At 26.2% G+C, this 21483-nt stretch overlaps 1 protein-coding gene across 3 annotated transcripts in view; it reads right to left on the reverse strand.

Moving 5' to 3' along the window:
• Positions 1–21483, reverse strand: part of LOC107452415 (mechanosensitive cation channel TMEM63B) — a 46256-nt gene that overhangs the window by 20549 nt on the left and 4224 nt on the right. For all 3 annotated transcript variants that reach the window (XM_016068888.5, XM_016068889.5, XM_043053447.3), the window contains exons 3-16: positions 21269–21351; positions 19803–19905; positions 17862–17899; positions 17638–17777; positions 15217–15268; positions 14898–15009; positions 13957–14030; positions 12248–12328; positions 7855–7972; positions 6162–6295; positions 5620–5745; positions 5370–5526; positions 4410–4516; positions 2755–2841 (exon numbers count right to left, since the gene is read on the reverse strand). In XM_016068888.5, coding sequence (XP_015924374.3) covers positions 2755–2841; positions 4410–4516; positions 5370–5526; positions 5620–5745; positions 6162–6295; positions 7855–7972; positions 12248–12328; positions 13957–14030; positions 14898–15009; positions 15217–15268; positions 17638–17777; positions 17862–17899; positions 19803–19905; positions 21269–21351 — 1412 coding nt within the window. The remainder of the gene's footprint in view (positions 1–2754; positions 2842–4409; positions 4517–5369; positions 5527–5619; positions 5746–6161; positions 6296–7854; positions 7973–12247; positions 12329–13956; positions 14031–14897; positions 15010–15216; positions 15269–17637; positions 17778–17861; positions 17900–19802; positions 19906–21268; positions 21352–21483) is intronic.

Below are 21483 nucleotides of genomic sequence, written 5' to 3' on the forward strand. Positions count from 1 at the left end.
CCCAATTTTCTAAAAACTCATACTCTGTGTACCATGAAGCGCATAGCCTCGTTTTCCACTGCTCTATCTCCTAAAAACTATGGTATAAATGCAAAATAATTTTGGAACTGGGCAAGCAATCTGGGCAGCGGAAGAATAACACCTCTTCCTCGAAACTTCCACACCAAAACCAACAAGAGAACTTTCAGTTACGACAAATTTAACATGCAAATGCAAGCCCATCGTTTTATCAGCTGCCAGAATCAAACTCATGACATCCTGGTTCTCCACCAGTTGTTTGTTCAATGCCAAAACTATCTGCTCCACCTGAGCACATATCCTAATATTTAGAAGTAAGATTTTAATATTAATTACGTTATTATTGAAAATTCAAGATATATTAATACATTGGATAGTGATAACAAAATTTCCCCCAATTTTGTTTTTAATACATTTTTTAGTACCCTATCAATTATTAAATATAAAACACAAGGTATTCATATAAGAATTTCCCCAAATTTTGTTATTAAAATAATGTTTAGCTCATTGATTTGAGCAGCAAGATTTTGAAAGTAATAATTAGATTTCTATCATTGAAAATTGAAGATATAATAATACTGAGGACAATAATACATATAACAAGGCGCATAGCCAAATGTTCCAAAAAAGCACTGTTTAAGTATATTTTAAGCACTCAAAAAATATTTTTAAGCACTATATACATTAACAAAATGCAAAATAATTTTTCAAAAACTGCATGATCATGATAAAATAACTAATTTCTGACAAAGTACTCTTTTCTAGATTATATTAGACATCCAAAAAACATTGAGAGATTTTTCGGTTCGATTTCAGAGGGTGGAATAAGAAGCCTGAAACTGAGACTATTTTGCAAAATAGATTGAACATGAGAATTGCACATGAGAATGCAAGAATCTCACCAAACCCAGCTCAGTAAACGCACATGCAGACTTGCAATTATTTCATCAAACATGTAAAATGATTGGCACTTTTATTTCGGTACACTATCATTGAAGGAAAAACAATTCACAAGCTTGCCAATTTTTAAAAACAGGTAATCACCCTAAATTTACTGACAATTCAAATTTATTCAAATTTTAGCAAAATCTAGATGTAATGAGTGATCAGTCTTCAAAAATCCTTCAGAAAGAGAATTCTGCAAGAAAACTAAGAACAATAAACTGATGTATGAAAACAATTCCTAAATTAATATTTGGTTGTTCAGAATTTTATTTTTTCAATTTCATTTTTACATTTTTCTCAACAGGGGACTTAAATGTATTTTTTAAAAGCCAACTTTACACTTAATCATATGTATAATATGTATGTATTAATAAATGCAATATATAATGACTGTATAATCATTCTATATTTTAGTAGCTGTTATAGCATGACTTGCTTGAGAAAAAGTTAATTATTAATTTATTTTAACTAGTAAATTAATTTTATGCAATAGTTAGTTGATTCCCATTCAAATATGGAGTGAAAAGCTGCATTTCCAGCACTTTTTACTTTTTTTTACTATCAAGAAATAAATAATACAATGTAAAGAAGATGCAAAATTTCAAACAACTTTAATGTTGAAACTGCAAAACTTTAATGTTGAAAATGCACTACAGAAGTGCAATTAAAGCTAATGCACATAAAAACATTGATTGCCGGAGAAAAACAATACGCAAGATTGCTGAGAGAAAAAATCTATGGAATTCAACAGTTCATTATCATTTGAAATGCCCAGGTTTAATCCCACATAGATTCTTCTTATATAAGAAATTTGTGTTATCGTGTTGACGTGATTTGATTCTCAAACATCAAGAAAATAATATATTTTTTAAGTACATTGCATTACCATTGGAGACAAGAAATGGATTGCTTACACCAATGTTAAATGCAAGAGATCAAGGAGCATAAAAAGATTAACCGACTCAAAGCCATCAGAAAAGGCAATGTTTTTTGTTTGGCGGAATTTCAAAAGAACCTTTTTTTTTTAGTTTCTACTGGGTAACACAAAAATCAATTGTAAAGTGTACTGGACAAATTGAGTGATTCACAAAACAGGAACGGCCAGAATTGATCAAGAGAAAAGGTGTAGTGTTCCACCCAAGATAATGCAAGATCTGCAACAAGTTTACAGCTTGAATGAGATATACTATACACTCATACAATCACTATACACCCACCATATTCTCCAGATCTAAAACATTCTGATTTTTATTTTATCTGTTCAACAAAAAGTTTTTAGACATTAAAATATTGATTCAAATGAGGAGGTTAAAAATCATCTGGATCAGTTTTTTTGCTCAAAAAGAACAAAAATTTTATGAGTGTATAATCTTTCTACTGCCAGAAAGACAACAAAAGGAAATTGGACCAGAATGGACAATAATTCACAAGAATATTTGTTCTTCATAAAATAAAATCATCTTTCATTCTCAAAAAAAAAATTACTTTCCAAACAACTCAATTCTTTACAAACAAAATCAAATATCATACCACTTGACTCAAATTTCAGGAATCATAAGTGATGTTGCGGTAAGTTATTTTCTAAAGTACGCAATCGTAAATAATTTAGAAAATAATTAAGTTTCAAAGTCTTAGTTTATCAATCAGATTAAGAATTTTAAAATATATATACAAAAAATTCAAAACTTTTTTTTAATAGCTATAATGAAACTGGGTAAGTAATACTGTTATATTAACAATGCATTAGTTAAATAATAATATATTATGATAAATAAGCACAATTATATTTACCTTGTTAATTGCAGTAGAGGAAGGATTACAACCATAAAAAGAAGAAAAATAAATGTCCGCAACATTTTTGAGTGGTTACGTGAAGATCTAAAAAAAAAAATTTTCAAATAAAAAAAATTAGTGATCAGAATATTTTTTTGGTTATGAAGCTTAATAATCAACATAGTAAGATCTGTAATTTTTTATAAGGTCATTCGTTCTAAACTATAGATGTAAAAAGATCAAATATTGTGCATATTTCATGCATACAAATATGTATGGTAATAATAAATTAAAAATAAAAATGATGCAATATAGAAAATTAAAGTAAAAAAATCATATACTTTTTGTCAAAAAATTAGGAAGAAAAATAAAGTAAGAAATAATTTATTTCTTTAAAATATTGAGAAATTTTCACATGAACACATTTTCTTCTTTAAGCAAACAATATACTGATTACTGACGACATTTATGATGTTTTCATATTGCCTTTTTTCAGTTAATTCTGATAAATATAAAAAGTTAAAGTTCCCCATACACATAAATTCTTTAACTGCTTCTTTGTGATTTGGTCAGTATTTTCCATCATTTCTTCTTTACTAGAAAAAAAACTTTTTCATCAATTGACGAAACATCGAGAAAAACACGTTGCCTAATCCAAGAGTGATGCACAATATTACTAACTCTTATCTTTTCAAAATGTACGTTTATGTTCCAAGTTGCATTTAGAACAAACAAAAGAGAAGCTGGTGATCCCATCTTTTTTACTCATCTTAAACTCTTTATGCTGCCATCTCCTCTCAATGTGCACAAGCACTCAAAAGTCACAATTAAAGCAAAATATTTCTTCAAAACAAAATGCACTTAATTTTTTGAGCATTAAACATGGATATCTGTTTTTGAAACAGTTTAATGTTTATAATATTAAGAGTTAATGTTAAAATAACATTTTCAAAGGGACCTCTTTATTTTTTGCTTACGGCATGCTTGCATGGTGAAGGCTGTCATTTTGCTCAACATTTTACACCAACTGTAAGCAAAAGTTGAAAATAAGATTCTACGTATGGGATAAAGAAAGATGCGCAAACAATGGATAAAGTTTGTACTGTAATAGTAAACGGATACACAAAATGCAATAAAATGATAAAATACAGCCATAAATGAGAAGCTAAAACATCACAAAAAAAATTTCCAATTCCTGCTAGAAATACTTAATTTTCTCACAAAATGAACTTTTAATAAAAATGATTGCATTTTTTATTCTCTTGAACATTAGAGTATACTTTAGAAATCCAATCATATCAAAACTCACCCAAGAAATTATTATTTTTTTTTTAAATTGAACTTCTAGAACTTGAATGAAAGCAAATGATCATAGAGCTATGCATGCGTAAATGAAATGATAGCATTTTAAATGGATGTTTAATATATTTTTGGAATTTGGAAGCGTGATTAAAGGAAAAAATTATGTTTAAAGAGTTAAGTAATAGTTGAATAAAACAAGATTTGGGGCATAATAAAAACTGATATTTCTAAGAATAGCTGTTTATCTTTGCACTGTACAATTATGGTAAATGATATGTTTATAAGTGTACAAATTTATAATATAGTGCAAATAATATTATTGTTTGTTTGCATATAATTAGGATGAAAAAAAAAAACTTAAATTGTCTTACCTTGTCCAGTGGGGCATAAATCTATCAGAGAATGACACAATTACAGGTAATAAAGAAGAAAACAACAAGAGCATCAAAGTTGAGAAGAAGTCTTTGATTACAGGAGTCTAAAAAAATATAGATTCAAATTTTAAACACAAGCAGTAAGATAATATTATCATCTTAGTTAATAAGCTAATTTCAAAATTTTAAATTTTTGACATAGCATAGACTTAGATTCTTATATTATCTTAAGAACAATTCTATCATTGACAAATAGTCATATTTGCAGACCATCATAGAATCAATCAATATGGCAAGTAGTCTGTATGTATACTATAATCTACAGTCAACATATTTGCAGTTACATGTATAAATGCATATAACTTCAAGCAATTCTAAACTTACACAATTTTTATTAATATTTACAAATAATTTTTTTAAAAAATTAATAACTGACTGTTGCAGTCATAATATTGGTGAGATGTTCAATTACAAAACATATTATCAATAAATACCAGCTATACATAATAATATACACACTTATAATTTAAACTTTCAATTGCAGACATATAAAAGCACATTTGCTTAAAATTTCACTGTCAATCATCGTTCTTTCATTGAACAATATAGAGAGGGGAATATATAGTGCAAGAAAGCTTCAATGTCTCATCTTGAATTAAGTTTGAGAACAAATGTTAAAGATTTAAGCTAACACAGTATGACCAAGGCTGGACATAGGTTTTACAGCCCCCAGGACAAGACTCTTTGGGGCCGCTAAGTAAAAACATAAAAAAAAGTATTCTATTCATAATTATTGATTATTTTTAAAAAAATCAACTTTTAAAGCAAGTATTAAAATTAGTAGGAACATCATTAAAGTATTAAAAGTTTACAGTATAGAGAAATTCAGAAAATGTAATAATACCTATTCTTTATTTTAAAAAAAATGCAACAAAACTAAATTGAAATATTACTCACTTCTCTCACTAATTTCTTAGCAGCGGGTGTGTATAAAATATCTAAATAGCTAAGGACGATAGTGGGAGTTGTCAAGAAAAAGAAAAGAATAAACAAGGCAAAATTTGTCGTAAAAGCTCGTGTATACCAAAGGCTCTTGCTGACACTTAAATTTTCCCTGTAATGAAAAAAAAGTTAAAATTACTTTCTTTTATTACGACGCAATATAAAAACTAATTGGTGACACAGATTTAGTACGATCTCAACAAACCAAAATATATCTTCAGGTGGGTAAGCAAAATCGACCGTCCAATTGTAAGGGTTCAACTGACGAGAATAACTAGATGATGAAGGGCTTACAGTGCACTGACAATGCTTTTGATAATCCTTATAAATCCTTTAAATAAAAACAAAAGTTAAAAAATACATTTTTAAGAGAATTTCATTTGTAACTACTTTTCAAGGAACATAAAATAATGGTAAACTCATACTCAGTTTTGTCCTTATTACTACTCAACTGTCAACTTCATTTTTATTAACTCCTATTTGTTGTGATCATGCAGTCTTTAAATTGATAATGCACAAATTATGCATACCAATTTTTTTACAAAAAACATTTGACTATAAGGATTAAAAACACATAATTTTCATACATTACAAACATTTCCTTCAAACTCATTATATTCATGACTCATAACAATTCTTTAACATTGAAGTATAAAAATATATGTGACAACTAAAAATGTTTTTTTTTTTTAATTATAGTTAAAAAAATAAAATTAATGAAGTATATTATTTTAAACTCATCATCACCTCTCTGCCATCTCTTCGGTTTTTAATGTGACAAATGCCAATCCAACAGGCTTTAACAAAGAAACTGATCTTTGACGATCAACAGCTGTGGCTAAAGCATGTTCTTCCTCCGTATAGTAGTCTAGGGCATCAACCTAAAAATTACATTGTACATTAAAAGATCAAAAACATATATAAAAATGTATTAAACTTATATATAAAAAATCTTACATATTGATATCTTATAAAAAATAAACTTGGTTGTAAATAAACAAATATAAAACAAAAATAAAAAGTTTTATTTACAGACAGTTTTACCACAAATTGTTAGTTTACAATACAGAAATATTCAATAAAACTTCCTAAGAAAAAAATATAGATATATATATTTAAATATCCAATTTATAGATAATAGTTTTCTGAAGAAAAAATTTAAACTGTCAAATAAAAACAAAGATTTAACTACGTTTCTAAAATTATAAATAAATAGTTTTAACTGCGTCCGAAGGTAATTTAAAATAAAAACACAAAGGTAGAAAAATACAAAACAAATTGCAAGAACAATATTGAAATGTGAATAATTAATAATAAAATGCTTTTAAAATTAAATATATAAACATAAAATTTACATTGTGTTATGTAAAATTGGAGGAAAAAAGCAAGTGGAAAATCTAAAATTCAACTTTAAAATACATTAACAATAAAGAATCAATTGTTATGTTAATGGAAAATATTTTTTTAAGAAACCCAGTTAGTTATTAACTGAAATGATTGAACTTTACTGACATTGGTCCCATTTCTAAGACTAATGTAAGTTTATAATCCTACAACAAATTCATTATTTAACATTAATTTATTAACTACATTTAAAGAAAACTAAACATCTTTAAAGATATTAAGTGTGGAGTTCAGTCATAACTTCTATTATTATTAGATCAATAGTAGACGGTTTGGTATTATGATTGCAAGCTACATAGTATGTGTCTAAAAATTATTTGATTATTCAATAAAAAATTTAGACAACAACAACATTGCAAGGAATTTCAGGAAACACTGATTGCAGTGTAACTGATTATTAATAAGGTAAGAACATTAAATTGGGAAGGTTTGACTTACTTATTTGCTAATAAATGAAAGAATAAAGAAGAAAAATAAAATAAACAAATTAGTTAGCTTAAATATAGATGGAGATATGGACATTTTCATTTAAAAAAAACTAATTTCTGTCATAAGGTTTTATTTATTTTATTTTTTTTGCTATGATTTTGAAAATATTCAATAAAAATTTTTAAAAAAAATTTGGAGGAATTTTTAATATGCAACAAAATTATCATTTCAAAATATAAGAAATGCATTAAAAATGGTGCAAGATATGAGAGTTTAAAGCATTTTTATATTGCGCATGCATTGAAAAAATTCACATTTTTCTTCCTAATTTTATAATGAATCATATTTAATACCAAATGAAAAATGTCAGATTTAAATATCTAGAAAATAAACACTATTTTGATTTTTGACAACACTAAATAAAATTAAATAGACACTAAAAATAAATAAAATTACCACTAAATAAATATCATTATGGTATTTTAGATAATGAAAAAAAATATTGTTTATTAATATTTTCCATTAATATGACAAAAATATTGAATCATACAATTTTACAAAACTGAGTTTTGGTTAAAATGAGATTGATTAAAATAAATATCCTTACTTGTTCACATCTAGAACAAACGCAAATATGACCACAATAATGAGGTCTCATCCTAGGTCTGATACCAGTCTCTTTTAAAATATTTTCACAATATATTCTTGCATGAGTAGATGTTTCTCTGAAAATACATTAATCATACGAATAAAATTACAATTTATTATTTTATTTCCAATTTTCCAGAAACTGCACAAAATATGAGAGTATGCTTACATCAGAAAATAAAGTATGGTTGTATAAGGATATATAAATGATAAATATTTAAGTTCATAAAATCACAATATACTGGAAAGCATGTGGGTAAAGTATAAAAAGTCTCAACATTTATTAACCCAACATTTATTAACCCAAATCATGAAAAAATAAATAAAAAGGTAAGTGAAATCATTTTACACAAAAAAAAATCTTACATTGTTTTTATACTTATTTAGAGTTCTTTTTTTACATGTGTACATTGCTAGTTCAACAAACAGCTAAACTTAACATATAACTCACTAGCTGAATACCTATTCTACCTACTGGATGGGAAAGAAAGAAAGTAATCAATATATCCGTACTGAAAACATTACAAAATCATACACTAAACTGAAAGAAATGTACCAACACAATTGATAAAGTTAAAATAATTCCACTCTTCTCATTTTTTTAATCAATTATTATATTTTGTCTTTCCTGTAGTTTAACGTTATTTGATTAAGCAAAACATATTTTAGTAGTTAATCCCTTCAAAATAAGGATTAACCATATTCAGTATAATTTAACATGAAATTGTTGCTCCAGGCCTACTCTTAATAGAAAAAAAGTACCACAATCAAGCCATTTATTCCGGTGCTTACTCCTTTCAAAGGACCATAAAAACCTTTTTCCATAGTATTTAAATTAAAACAGCACACCATGGATGCAATTTTAATAGGTACCAAATATGCCAATATTACACATTTTACGTCAATGGGTATATTTTATACCTACTAAACAACACCAATTACCATAATACCAGAAGTGCATATTACCAAAATTAACTAAGCATTATGTGCATCTTTAAAAGTATGGCAAATTTTTATGTTTATCCAAATCAAAATAGTTCCATTGCTAAATTAATTTTGCTTTATTGTACACAGTTATTTCAATTAGTACCTATCACATACCAAAACTAATTTAGCATCATTAGCCTCAATAATAATTAGGCAATTTTTTTATGTTTCTTTTAAACAAATTAGTAGGATTTTTTCATTCATTTTATTTTTAAACACAGTTTTTTTTAATATTTATTTAAGCAATAACTATTATCAAAATTAACTAAGTACTAGCATCAAAAATGGTATGGTGATTTTGTGCCCTTCTCCTAAACAAATTCGAACCATATCTCTATTAATTTTGCCTTTTAGAACATGTCTTTTTTGTTTCAATTATTAAAAGTAATTCATTATTGGCATCAATAACAATTTAACTATTTTTTATACGATCTCTTAAAACGTTCACTGCCACTGGCGCGCTAGCGCTTCAGAGCGGCCCCCCCTGGTATGCCGACGACGCGCAGGTGCGTCGATCGACTATGATAAGTTTAGAGATGCCAACTTGCTCCGGACAGCAAATATAGTTATAAATAATTTAAAGTGGTAGTTTATCAATTGTGATTCTTTGTTTTAATAAATTCAATTTAGTCAATTTTTATCCACCACTATTTCTAAATAATTTGTAGGCTTATATATTCATCACTTCATTACAATTATGACATGTTGAACCTTTTAAAAATTAACAAAATTATTCAAATGTTTGCAAATTTTAAATTGTAGTTTTTTAAATTATTTTGGCGTGTCCGGAGCAGTTGGCATCTCTGTAAGTTACATGCTCCGGCTTCTGAGGATGGAAATATCATTTTTAGTGGCAGCGAATGTGCTAAACGACTGATTTTCTTTAGTTCATAGCATATTTTTTTACTTCAATTAGTAACTACTACCAAAACTGATTAAACATTGGCCTGAATATTTGTAAGGCAATTTCTTAATAAATAACTTTGCACTGAGTCTCCATAAATTCTGTTTTTTTTGTTACATAGCTTATTTTTTTATTTCAATTAGTACATATTATTTAAACTAATCAAGCATAAGTGGCATCAATAATATAGTTTTATTATTCATCAAAATGAATCAATACTATTTTTCCACTTATTTTGGTTTTTAGTACCAAACTTGTTTTTTTATTTCAAATTATGTTGATTTTAAATAACTTAATTTTATAGAAACACCTTTTTAAAGCGTAACTATAAAAAATCTAGTTCCAGATAGTTATAGAAATAATAATTTTCTGATGTAATCTGCCGATGCTATTATGTTCAAGTTGATCATTGTGTTTATCTGACATGACAAATACGAAATAATTATGTATTAAAGAACATGCAATAAACCTCATTTTTAATGAGACCCATAAGCTAAAAAAATTACTGATTATGTCATCTTTACAATATAAGAAGAAAAAAAAAACAGAATCGTCAGCAGCTGAATTTTTATCAATTGCTGATTTTAAACCATTCAGAAAATTCCCCTTTTTAAATAACCGAATAATCTAATTAAAATTTTTGAAAATTTTTAGAATCAGGGATGAAATTTCTGCTTTCACCCACTGTCAAAATTTCAGGATGGTAGAATATACAGTTCTGGAATTATAAGAGAGACAGGCAGACAAACTCTTCATTTTATTATAGATAATTATAGAGACTAAAATAATAATAAACTGAAACAACAAAATAATGTAGCAAAAGAAAAAATAGACATTTATTATAGCACACTTTCTTTCATTATTTTTTTTTTTAAATTTCACTGCAATTTTTAATATTTGCATGGTTTTTTATTAAATGTCCTTTTAGGAGAGTTTTGAAAATAACTCTACTCTAAGCAAAGGTAAAACTATTATTGGATAATTGATCAATCACTTATCAAAATTAATAATAGGAAATAACAAAAAAAATTATATCAAAATTGAATGGGAGTTTTCTGACCCTTTTTCTACACACAAATATATAAATAAAAAAATTATTTTTGAATGTTGCAAAATAGAAATACAAAATCAATTATTTCAGCTTTTTCCTCAATAATTATGAAATAAAAAGTATATCATTTTTAAATACCTATATAATTGTATGGTTAAAAAAATAATTTTTCTTTTCAACAAAAAAATAATATTAGTTAATTCGATACTAAATTTTTTTATATTTTGAAAATATACACAAAGAAAATTAAAATGAAACTCTGAAAATCATTGTTTTATTTACAGACAAATTTATTACAGACATATTTTTATATTTTATACAGACAGATATTAAAGCCGAAAAACAAAAAAAAGAGAGCCGAATGTCTATGAGTAAACAAAAATTGCTTTAAAATCGCTATCCAAAGAAAAGTATGAAAAAAACCTTGTTTTATTAATATAACTGACCATTAATATAACTGATATTGAATAATGGATTAATTATTTCTTACCAAATATCTGTAAATAAATAAAAATTGGTTTAAAATTGCTCAACTCTTTTATTATACATAAAATAAATAAAAGAAAAACTTTTTCAAATCATTAATAAATTTCTTCTTGTGAAATAAAAAAATAGTAACCACTATTCTAAGTACAAAATATTAATTAAAATTGGGTCAAAATGCATGGTATTATTTAGTAACTGAATTACTCAATTATTTTAGTTTGGTGTGGAGTTTCCTTAACATAAGTAGGTATTTATAAATACATATATATATATATATATATATATATATATATATATATATATATATATATATAAATATATATATATATATATATATATATATATATATATATATATATATATATATATGCAATATTATGAGCAATAAATTAAACTTATTGTTTTTCTTAATTTTCTTCGTGTTTTTTGTATTTATTTATTATGCTATATATATATATAGCATCATAATAAATAAATACAAAAAACACAAAGAAAATTAAGAAAAACAATAAGTTTCATTTATTGCGCATAAGCTGCAAGTAAATAGAACTCATAAAATAAGTTCAAAATGTAGAGAAAACAAGGGAAAAAATTACAGAACAATGAAAGAAGAGGAGGAAAATAATAATAAACTCTTTTTTGTGGATATAACTCTTTTTTGTGGATATAATCGCGTAAGCTGAGATTATATCTTTTATTTTCCGGAGTTTTTAAAAATTTTTGTCCTTTTTTTCGAATTGCTTTTTTTCCCGGTTTCTTGTTATTTTTATTATTATTTTTCCCCCTTCTCTCATTGTTCTGTAATTTTTCCCTTGTTTCCTCTACATTTTGAACTTATATATATATATATATATATATGTATATATATATATATATATATATATATATATATTAACGCTTTTATGCCAATAGAACCCTACATACCTTTCACTATCTAACTTTGTCAGTGTTCTAACATCGTATGCCAAATTCACCTTTTCCACTGAGCAATCTTGATATGCCTCTCTATTAAAATAACATATTAGTATCATTTTACGCACTGAAACTACTATGTTACTCATATTTCATACGATAATTGATTATAAAAAAAATCTGGCAGCCCATTTCAGAAAGAAAAAAAAAGATTTTAAAGTATTCTCATAGTACTGCAAAAAAGAAAGAAAAGTAGAAAAAAAAAGTATTCGTGTCATTAATATTATATTGGATTTCTACCTGAAAAAATATTGAATTTTACTTTTAAACTTAAAAAAATACAGTCCAGTTAGATTATTTCTACTATAACAATTTGAGATAATAACTCATCGTGCAATGCAGAAAATTTAAACTTTTATTTGTTCAGTGGTTTAAGTTAACATTTATAATTTAACTTATGAAAGATAAATTTAAAAATAACAAATTAAATTTTTTAAGAAATCTTGATATGCTGTTGCCATTCCATAAAAATAAGATTTCACACCTAGACATAAATACCTTAGAGTAACATTAATATTATAAAGTTAATATTTATGATTTAATTCACAAAATATGTTTAGAGTTAACTGGGTTAACTACATCTTCATGAGAGTATAATGTGTACAATGCGCAATAAAAAAATGGACCATCCTGAATAACTTTTGATCTAAGACTCAATCTTAAGAGTTTGAAAGGGCGATTTCAAATATGCTAATCCTTAAGTGTATTTTAGGTTATAAAAATAGGCACAAAAACGTACTTTCGCTGAATAAACATAGCTTTTTTTATGAATTCGAACTTCTGACTCCCAAAATGAAGGAGGTAGCTGTAATCTGAGAAATAGAGTTCCAATAGTTTGGTCAATAGAGTGGTTCAAAGTTTAGACCCCTTAATGCTAATTTTACTTTTCACTACTTTTGCCATACCTCGCAAACTTTTTCAGCAAATTTATTAATGTTTGCACACAATTATAAAATCCATTCAGCCAAAAGTAATTCGAAGCAAAAAATAACTTTTAGTAAATATTTGTCATTTTTTATTATTTTATTTAATTCCTAGATTTTGGCTAACCCCTATATTTTGGGGATTAAAAATTCAAATTCATTGAAAAAAAAGGTATACTTATTCAGAGAAAGTACGCTTTTGTAACTTAAAATATCATCTGCAGTTATTAATTAGCCTATTTGAGGCTATCCTCTCAAACCATTAAGATTGAGTTCTAGAATCTGAAGATCCGATTGTTATATCAAAAGTTGTTCAGGGTGGGTTTTCTTTGTTTTTTTTTACGCACTGTACTTATATATTTGTAAAATATATTTTTAATTGTAATATGATTTAAGATGATTTTTAATTGTAATATATGTGTTGTTATAACTATGTAAATAATAAAATTAGTATATCTTAAGCAAGCCCTTTTAGAATGACAAAGCGATTGCAATTTAGAAAAAAATTTGATAGTTGAAGAAAAATTTATTTACAATGATCATCTGTGATTTCTGTTAAAATAAAACAGGGAATGCAAACGAATATAAAAAGGTTATGTATTCACAGATTTTGAAAAGAATTTCAACTATTGCAATTTTAATGACCAATTATTAAATGGAGAAAGCAGAATATTTAATAATTTAACATTCTTCATTTTAATTTATTTTCATGAAATATATAATATTATGAACACTCACTGAAAATGTTGTAGCAAAATACTTTCTTCACAGAGGTCTTTAGGCACATTAAATATCATTAACGTTCTATTAACCTGTAACACAGGAAATAATATGGATTAGCATATAATGAGGGATTAACTTATAATAAGGGATTAGCATCAGCAAATAAGAGCTAATCTAAACAAGGGAAGTTTCAGAATAATTTAATTTCTAAAAAAAGTTATATAAAAGCAAGATCCATAAATTTTTTTATCATAAAATAAGATATTTAATTTATGATTAGCCAGAAAAGGGTACTATTATATTCAAAATCAATGGAAATAACTCTGGCATAAAACAAATTTCTAATAATTCATGTTTTTTTAATTAATTCAATACTTCTAATAAATTGCTTATGAACTTAACATATGTCACTTATTAGACACCAGAGAAAATACAATTAATACATACATCAGAGAAAATACAATTTTGTAAGGATTTATCAAGGTTTTACTTTTAGGGTCCCATTTCTATAAAAAAATATTTCTTGTTTAAATTTTTTAATCAAGAAAATGTTTTAATTTCAGCAGTTACTAAATTTTACATTTATTATAAAATATAAGTCACTCTATGCAGTAATTTGATAAAATACTAAAATTATTAATACTTTTACACAATGAAATTTTTTGACAAGGCAGTTTTTTGAAATTTTATTTTTATAAAGGGGTCATTTTTAAAAGGTTTGAATTACGTGAAGGGACGTCTCATACCAATTTGAATTTTGTGAAAGGGTTATTCTTAATTTACAAATTTGTACTTTTTGGAGGGACTTTTATAAGTTTAAACTTTGTGAAAGGGGCATAAAAAGGCATAAACTTTTGACTGAATTGACTTCTTAGTCAAACTAACAAAACAAAGCTAATAATTATATAATGAATAAAATATAAATTGATAAAAAACAATAACTATTAAAGACTTACAAAACTTTCATTATCATTCAGTTTCAAGTTTGCAGAAAAATGCTTCATAACTGAAATACCCAGTAATAAAAAAAGAAAGGAACATCCTACGTGCACCCACAAGTATGATGAACTATTGAAAAAATGTAAACAATATTTTATTTCACATTTTAAATATGATAAAATATTTAGATATAAAAGTAACTTTAATATACTATTTAATATATTTTTTTAACACAAATTAATTTATAAAAATTAAACTCATTTTAAATTTCAAATCATTTTTGAGAACAGAAAAAAGAAATAAGAGATAAGGAAATATTATTAAGACACTACTTACGCAGGATCCAAATTGCTCAAAGTAGTTCTTCCAAATTTGCTCTCTTCATCAACTGTACATTAAAAGAAAAATGAAAATACTTTTGAAAGATAAAAAAAAAACATAAAAACCATTGTAATCAGATTTTAATAAATAAATATAGTCTTTTCATTAATACTTAAATTAATTCTTTTTATAAATACTTGAAATATATTATTTTATACTTAAAAAAAATAAAGTTCTAAATCCATTATAGTGAAGGATGAAAAACCTTTAATTGATTAATTCAGGCCTTGATTGCTGTTTTAGCAAAACATTTCTGTTGACATTTTCACAAAAATGTCAACAGATCAATTCCATGGTGATTGACATGACATCAGTCAACATTTTTTTGCCCAATTTTAACTATTAAACATTAAGATATATCTTTACAAATTTTTCTGGGTTGTAATTTATACACTTCTCAATTAAAAATAATTTAAAACATTAAGGAAAGAAAATATGATGTGATAGACATAGATACCAAGTGTCTTAACAATATGATCAATTGCACTAAAATGGTCCATAATTTAGGTTCAGAAATGCAAAACAAGAATTAATTCAAAGATGCGAAATAATAAAATTAAAAAAATTACAGTAAATAGTTTTTTTAAAAAGTATTTACTGGTGTGAAAGACAATGCAAGGAATTGTGATAGACATGACAGCTAAAGAAATTTAGCTTAACATAACTATTCATACAAAATGCAATCACTCATACAAATACAATTACAAACGTAATATAATACTCTTTCATTGTATTTTCATGAAATTTAAAAAAAAAATCTCCAGTTTACGCTAAAAAAATTCTTTTGCTACAATTTAAAAAATATTAACAAACATCTGCCTGCTTTTCGTGGAATTGACTGACACAGAGCAAGTTTCTAAAATATAAGAAAGAAAAACCAGGTTTTCACATAGTATACTAGTCAGACCCTACTTCAAGTCAAATTTGTGGTCGTCAATTGAATTTAGAAAATGTTTGAGATTGAGACACAATACTTTAATAGTTGACAGTTAAAATAGATATAATAGTTGTTGATGATCAGAGCTTAGAAAAAAAATATCGATCCTGAATAGCCAAAAACAAAAAATAGGTACATATCTTATGTTTGATATAACTTGCATTTGGTCACATTTTTTTTATTATTATTAACTCTTTGTGTCAATTTTATCCATTTTGTTTAGTAAATACCTTCATAATTAAAAATTCATTTTAACAATGCTAATCATTCTTCTGAAGTTTAAACACTTCAGTAATTATAATTCTTTAAATTTATACCAAACAGGCTCTTTATTTCAGAGACAGAAGGCAACTAATGAAATTTTTTTATACACATTACATTATAAATGTCTCAGTACTCTTAGAGACTTTAATTGGTGATTGAAATGCATAAGTTTCGTAATATTGTCTTAACACATAAGTGGGTGACACTCAAAAGTATTTATTTAGCAACAAAAGCTACGTCAAGTACCCTGTGGCAGAAAACTCTCTAGCATTTGTCTCTCGACAAACCTCTCTGACAATAATATCTTTCAGGAAGATACTTTTAATAACCAACTATATGTTATTTATTTAAAATAATAAAAGTGCCGTGTTTACAAAAAAATATATATATTTATTAAATTGAACTTGTAATCTAATATCATAGGTGATATTCTCGCATGTTGTTGGGAAAAGGGGTGCACAAATTATTTCCTTTTTCGCATTTTGTAAATAATCATCACAATAAAAAAAAAATTAAAAATCATAAAAACCGTAGTAGTAATTGCCGAAAAAAAGATTGATGACGAAATCACGCGAATTGGAAACTATGAAGAAACCTATAGCAATAACTGACAAAAATTCGATAGAATTATTGCCTTAAAAAGTAAATTCTCCAATGCAATTCATTTTGTTTAAAATATATTGGGATATTTAAAATCCACATGAAAATCAAAATCAATAACTGCCGAAAATACAATAGAAACAATGCATCGATTTACGATACTATCAGTGTAATTTGTACGTCAAAGAGTGATTACTTAAATGAATGATTCAAATATTACATGTAAATTTCAGAAGAATTTTTTTTTTTACTTTTCAAAAGAGAAATCTTTCTGCAAGAATTCTATAACATTCTGTGAAAATGTCGCCGGGTGGTGACCCCCGTGACATTCTGTCACAGGGATCAAGTACTCCCTTCCACAAAAAAGTTCAAAAGTTAACACTTTGAAAAAATTATTGCAAAGAATCAAATAATTTTAAAGATAGAGATTTACTTTTAATTACTATTCACAAAGCAAAAATAATCTTTGAACATTAAAATCAATATCTTTATTGGGAAACATGAAAATTAATTATTATTATTAAGAAATAAAGAATGAAAAAATATGAATCTGTAAAAAAATAGATTTTACTCACCTAAATCTCCTTGGTAATTGACCGGAAGAACTAAAGTAAGACAAATTACACAGATAATTGCCAGGTAAACAATTATATGCCTTTGAAATGACAAATACTGAAGAGCATCTGGACCATTTCTTTTTAATATCTGATCATCTCTGCAAAAAGATACAAATCCGTTTAACACATTTTCCTATAAAATACTGAAATTTTTCCAAATATTTAGGCAAAAATTTGCTTACTTTATCACAAATATTGCTCTCAGCCACGAACATATTCCCTATAAAAAATAACATTTTTTTAAAGAAATAAATTACGATGCAAATTCCATATCAAGAATCGTCTAGACTTCAACAAGTCTAGAAAATAGATTTTTTCGAATAATAGGTCTTTAACGTAACAACATCATAACATGTGTTATTCTATTTTAAAACAGAATTTAGCCGATTTTGTTAATAAGAACATTTAAAATTTAAAGAGAAACAAAGCTTATCTGCTGGGGTTTTTTTTCAAACGCTATTAATATTAAGCTTCATTAGAATTTATAGTTTACTCTTCTTGCCCCAGTTTCACCTATTCAACCCTCTGGCAGAATTTGTTTGGGCTTTCTGCGACAAACCTCTCTAGCTCTAATATCTTTCTGCAAGATACTTTTAATAATAACTAATATATATGTTATTAATTAAATTTAAACTAACAGAAACGTTGTATTCACAAAGAAAAGCCTATTTGGGTATAATAAAATTGTATGTATTTTCTTTAAAATTAATATGTAATATTTTTTTATAATTCTTATCATCTCGGGCGATATTGTCACATTTTGTAAGAGGAAAACACACTAATAATTTCGTTTTTTGCATTTTGTAAATGATCATCACATAAAAAAATAATTAAAAATCATAAAATCCGTGAAAGAAAAGAAAACCAAAATAAAAAAAATCACATTAAAATTAATCATTCATGCTAAAATTAATCATATCTTCCCCTTTGGAAGGGGAAAATAATTTCTGCAGAAAAGAAATTTTTTGCTTCAATATTCTTCATTTTTCACAAATAAGAATCGAAAAATTACGTACATTTCTTTCCCTTCCGATGCTCAAAAAAGTCATCTTTTAAATATAATTTTCAAGAAAAAAAATTTCAAAAACTTTTGTAGAGAGAAAATCAAAATTTTTTACTTTCTAAAGAAAAATTCTTTCTGCGAGAACTCTGCAACGTTCTGTGACATTGTTGCCGTGTCGTCGCGATTCTGCCACAAGGCTATTCAACGACACTTTAAGTGTGCTTATTGAAGCAGAATAAATAATCAGGCAAGGGAAAAGCAGGAAGAAAGAAAAAAAATCATTATCTTTCTAACAGATTGTAGCTGTTAAAAAAAATTGTTTTGAAAAAGACAATGAGATTTATTTTGATTGTAAAAAACACTTTCGAAAAACAGATGTTTCTGGTAAACGGACGTCTGGATATGGGATACTGTGATATCAATTCAAAAATTATTAAAAAAAAAAGCTATAATACAAGAAATGCAAAATATACGGTATATAAATTATTTAAGTTACTTATAAAAAAAAATTAAGAAAATAATTGAATTTTTCCAAAACTTAATACGGTAAAAACTCGTTTTAACAATATTTTGGGGACCAAATATTTTAAATTATACATACAATACTTTTAAATAATTCTATACAGATTTATTTATATATATTTTCTTCAATATATACTTTCTTTCATTTAAGAATCAAACACACTTAAGACTTGAAAATTGAAGAGTTTTTATAAAATTGTCCAACTTCATATATGGCTAAAGTATAAAACCATTAGATTTGCTAATGCAATGCTGTGGTTCTAAATAACTCATGATCAGGTTTTAACATGAATAGAATAAAAACAGGTAGGTATGTTATATCTGTGACTTTCAGTCAATAAGTAAGGCATTATCTGGAAGGAAAACACTTTGTAAAATCTCCACCTATTTGAAGAAATGAGTTGTATTGAAATCTGAACAATAGCCATTCCTTGATTAGTGAAAGGGAGTTAATACAAAATCAAGAGTAAATCTTCTCTTCTCAGAAAAAGTGGAAAAAATTAATAACATAAAAAAATTACATTAGTATACATTTATATACAAATTTATGTTACACACCAAAATTTAAATTGACTTATTTTTAAACAGTAACACATACTTTATCCATATGCAGAGCTATCTCAACAGAATCAATTGAACCTTCTTCATTGTTAAGATGATGCGATGTTGCTGCACCATCACCATAAAATAATTGTGTCCACCTGCATACAATTTCATTAATAAAGTAATAAAATAAATATTTATAAATGCTATAATATTTCAAACTAATAAGGATAACAAAGAATTTTTAAAAAAAGAAGACTATAGTGTATGAAAACTATAATTTTTTATTAAATTGTTTACCATAAAATAATAACACGTGCATAGTGGAGAAAATTCAGCTAAATATTTTTAAGAATCGAACTCTTCACAGAGTCAAATCATCAATCAAGTGTAAAAAAAAAAATCCAATAACAAAAGTTATTTCTTATTACAGTGGAAAGTCGCGTATCCGGAATCGGCGGGACTTTCCGAAGTCCGTATATTTGATTTTTCCGTATAATTGACCTCCAAGGTAAACAAAGCTTAAAATGATCTGAATCTAAGAAGCAGAAAATAAATAAACATTATTTTTTGGGCAATAATGTTTTAGTATTATAATGATATCTAATCAATCATAAACAAAATATTAGAAAAAAAATAATTATTGCTATTCTAAAAATAAATATAGAAAACGAAAAAAATTCCCAGTTATGAAAATATTAATTGCTCTCTCCACCATTTTGAACTAGAACGATTCAAGCAAGAAGGGGAAATTCCCGTCATTCAATAAGGTGGGTAGGTGGAGAAGAAAAATTCATTTCCTCCTTACTTGTCATTCAAGTTGAGGGCGGGGTAGTGACAAATTCTTATTTTCTCTCCCATCATTGGCTATCAATCAAGCATAAAGGCGTGGCATGCTAATTGGGTTCTCTTTATTTTTTCTTGTGTGACTAAAGGGGATTCCCCCTCCACTTTAACATTAAAAAGGTTCCAGGAAATGCCTCTTTTACTAGCCAGCTGCATAGGAAAGAATGGGGCTGAGAAGGGGAAAAACCTGTCAAAAGACTTCGTTTTTTTTTTTTTTTTTTTTTTTTAAAGGTGAAGGGAAGATGAAGAAATGTTTGTTTATTTTGATTGTTAAAAAGTGTCCGGGAAATCGACCCTTCCGGAAAAGGGACGTCCGGATATGGGACGTTACACTGTATTGCCATTAAACAGCAATGATTGAAGTAAAATTCATAAATAGATTCAATAATTAGAGTAGTTATATTTATTAATTAATTATTGATATTCACACAGATATTTAATAAAAAAACATTAGCAAAAATATAGCAATGATTCGAAGAGCTATGACCATCATTTGCTATAAAAGCAAATATTAGTGATGTTAAAAACGCTTATTTCTTAAATGACTACTTAGTACAACTCCTCAAACTTTTCAATCTTCATCACAAATCTATCATTTACTCATACTACATAATCTTTAAAAACCATCATATACACAACGGTGAAGAATTCAAAAATACTAAGAGAAATGTGTACCTTTGATCATTTTTTTGAACCAATGCAATTCTTCCATAATCCCAAGCTCTTTTTCTTAAAAATGTGAAAATTATTAAAAGTAGCTAAAAAAAAATAATGAAACAAATTAGCATTGGCATGAAAAAAAATATTGTACATATATCAAGTTTTCTTTTATCCATTAAAAAGATTCCTGGAACAAACTTCCAGCCCAGGTAATGATGTTTCTTCATTTG

The sequence above is a fragment of the Parasteatoda tepidariorum genome, chromosome 5 (assembly GCF_982258835.1).
Source record: "Parasteatoda tepidariorum strain Cologne lab strain chromosome 5, Ptep-v5.0, whole genome shotgun sequence".
In the NCBI taxonomy this organism is placed as follows: Eukaryota; Metazoa; Arthropoda; class Arachnida; order Araneae; family Theridiidae; genus Parasteatoda; species Parasteatoda tepidariorum.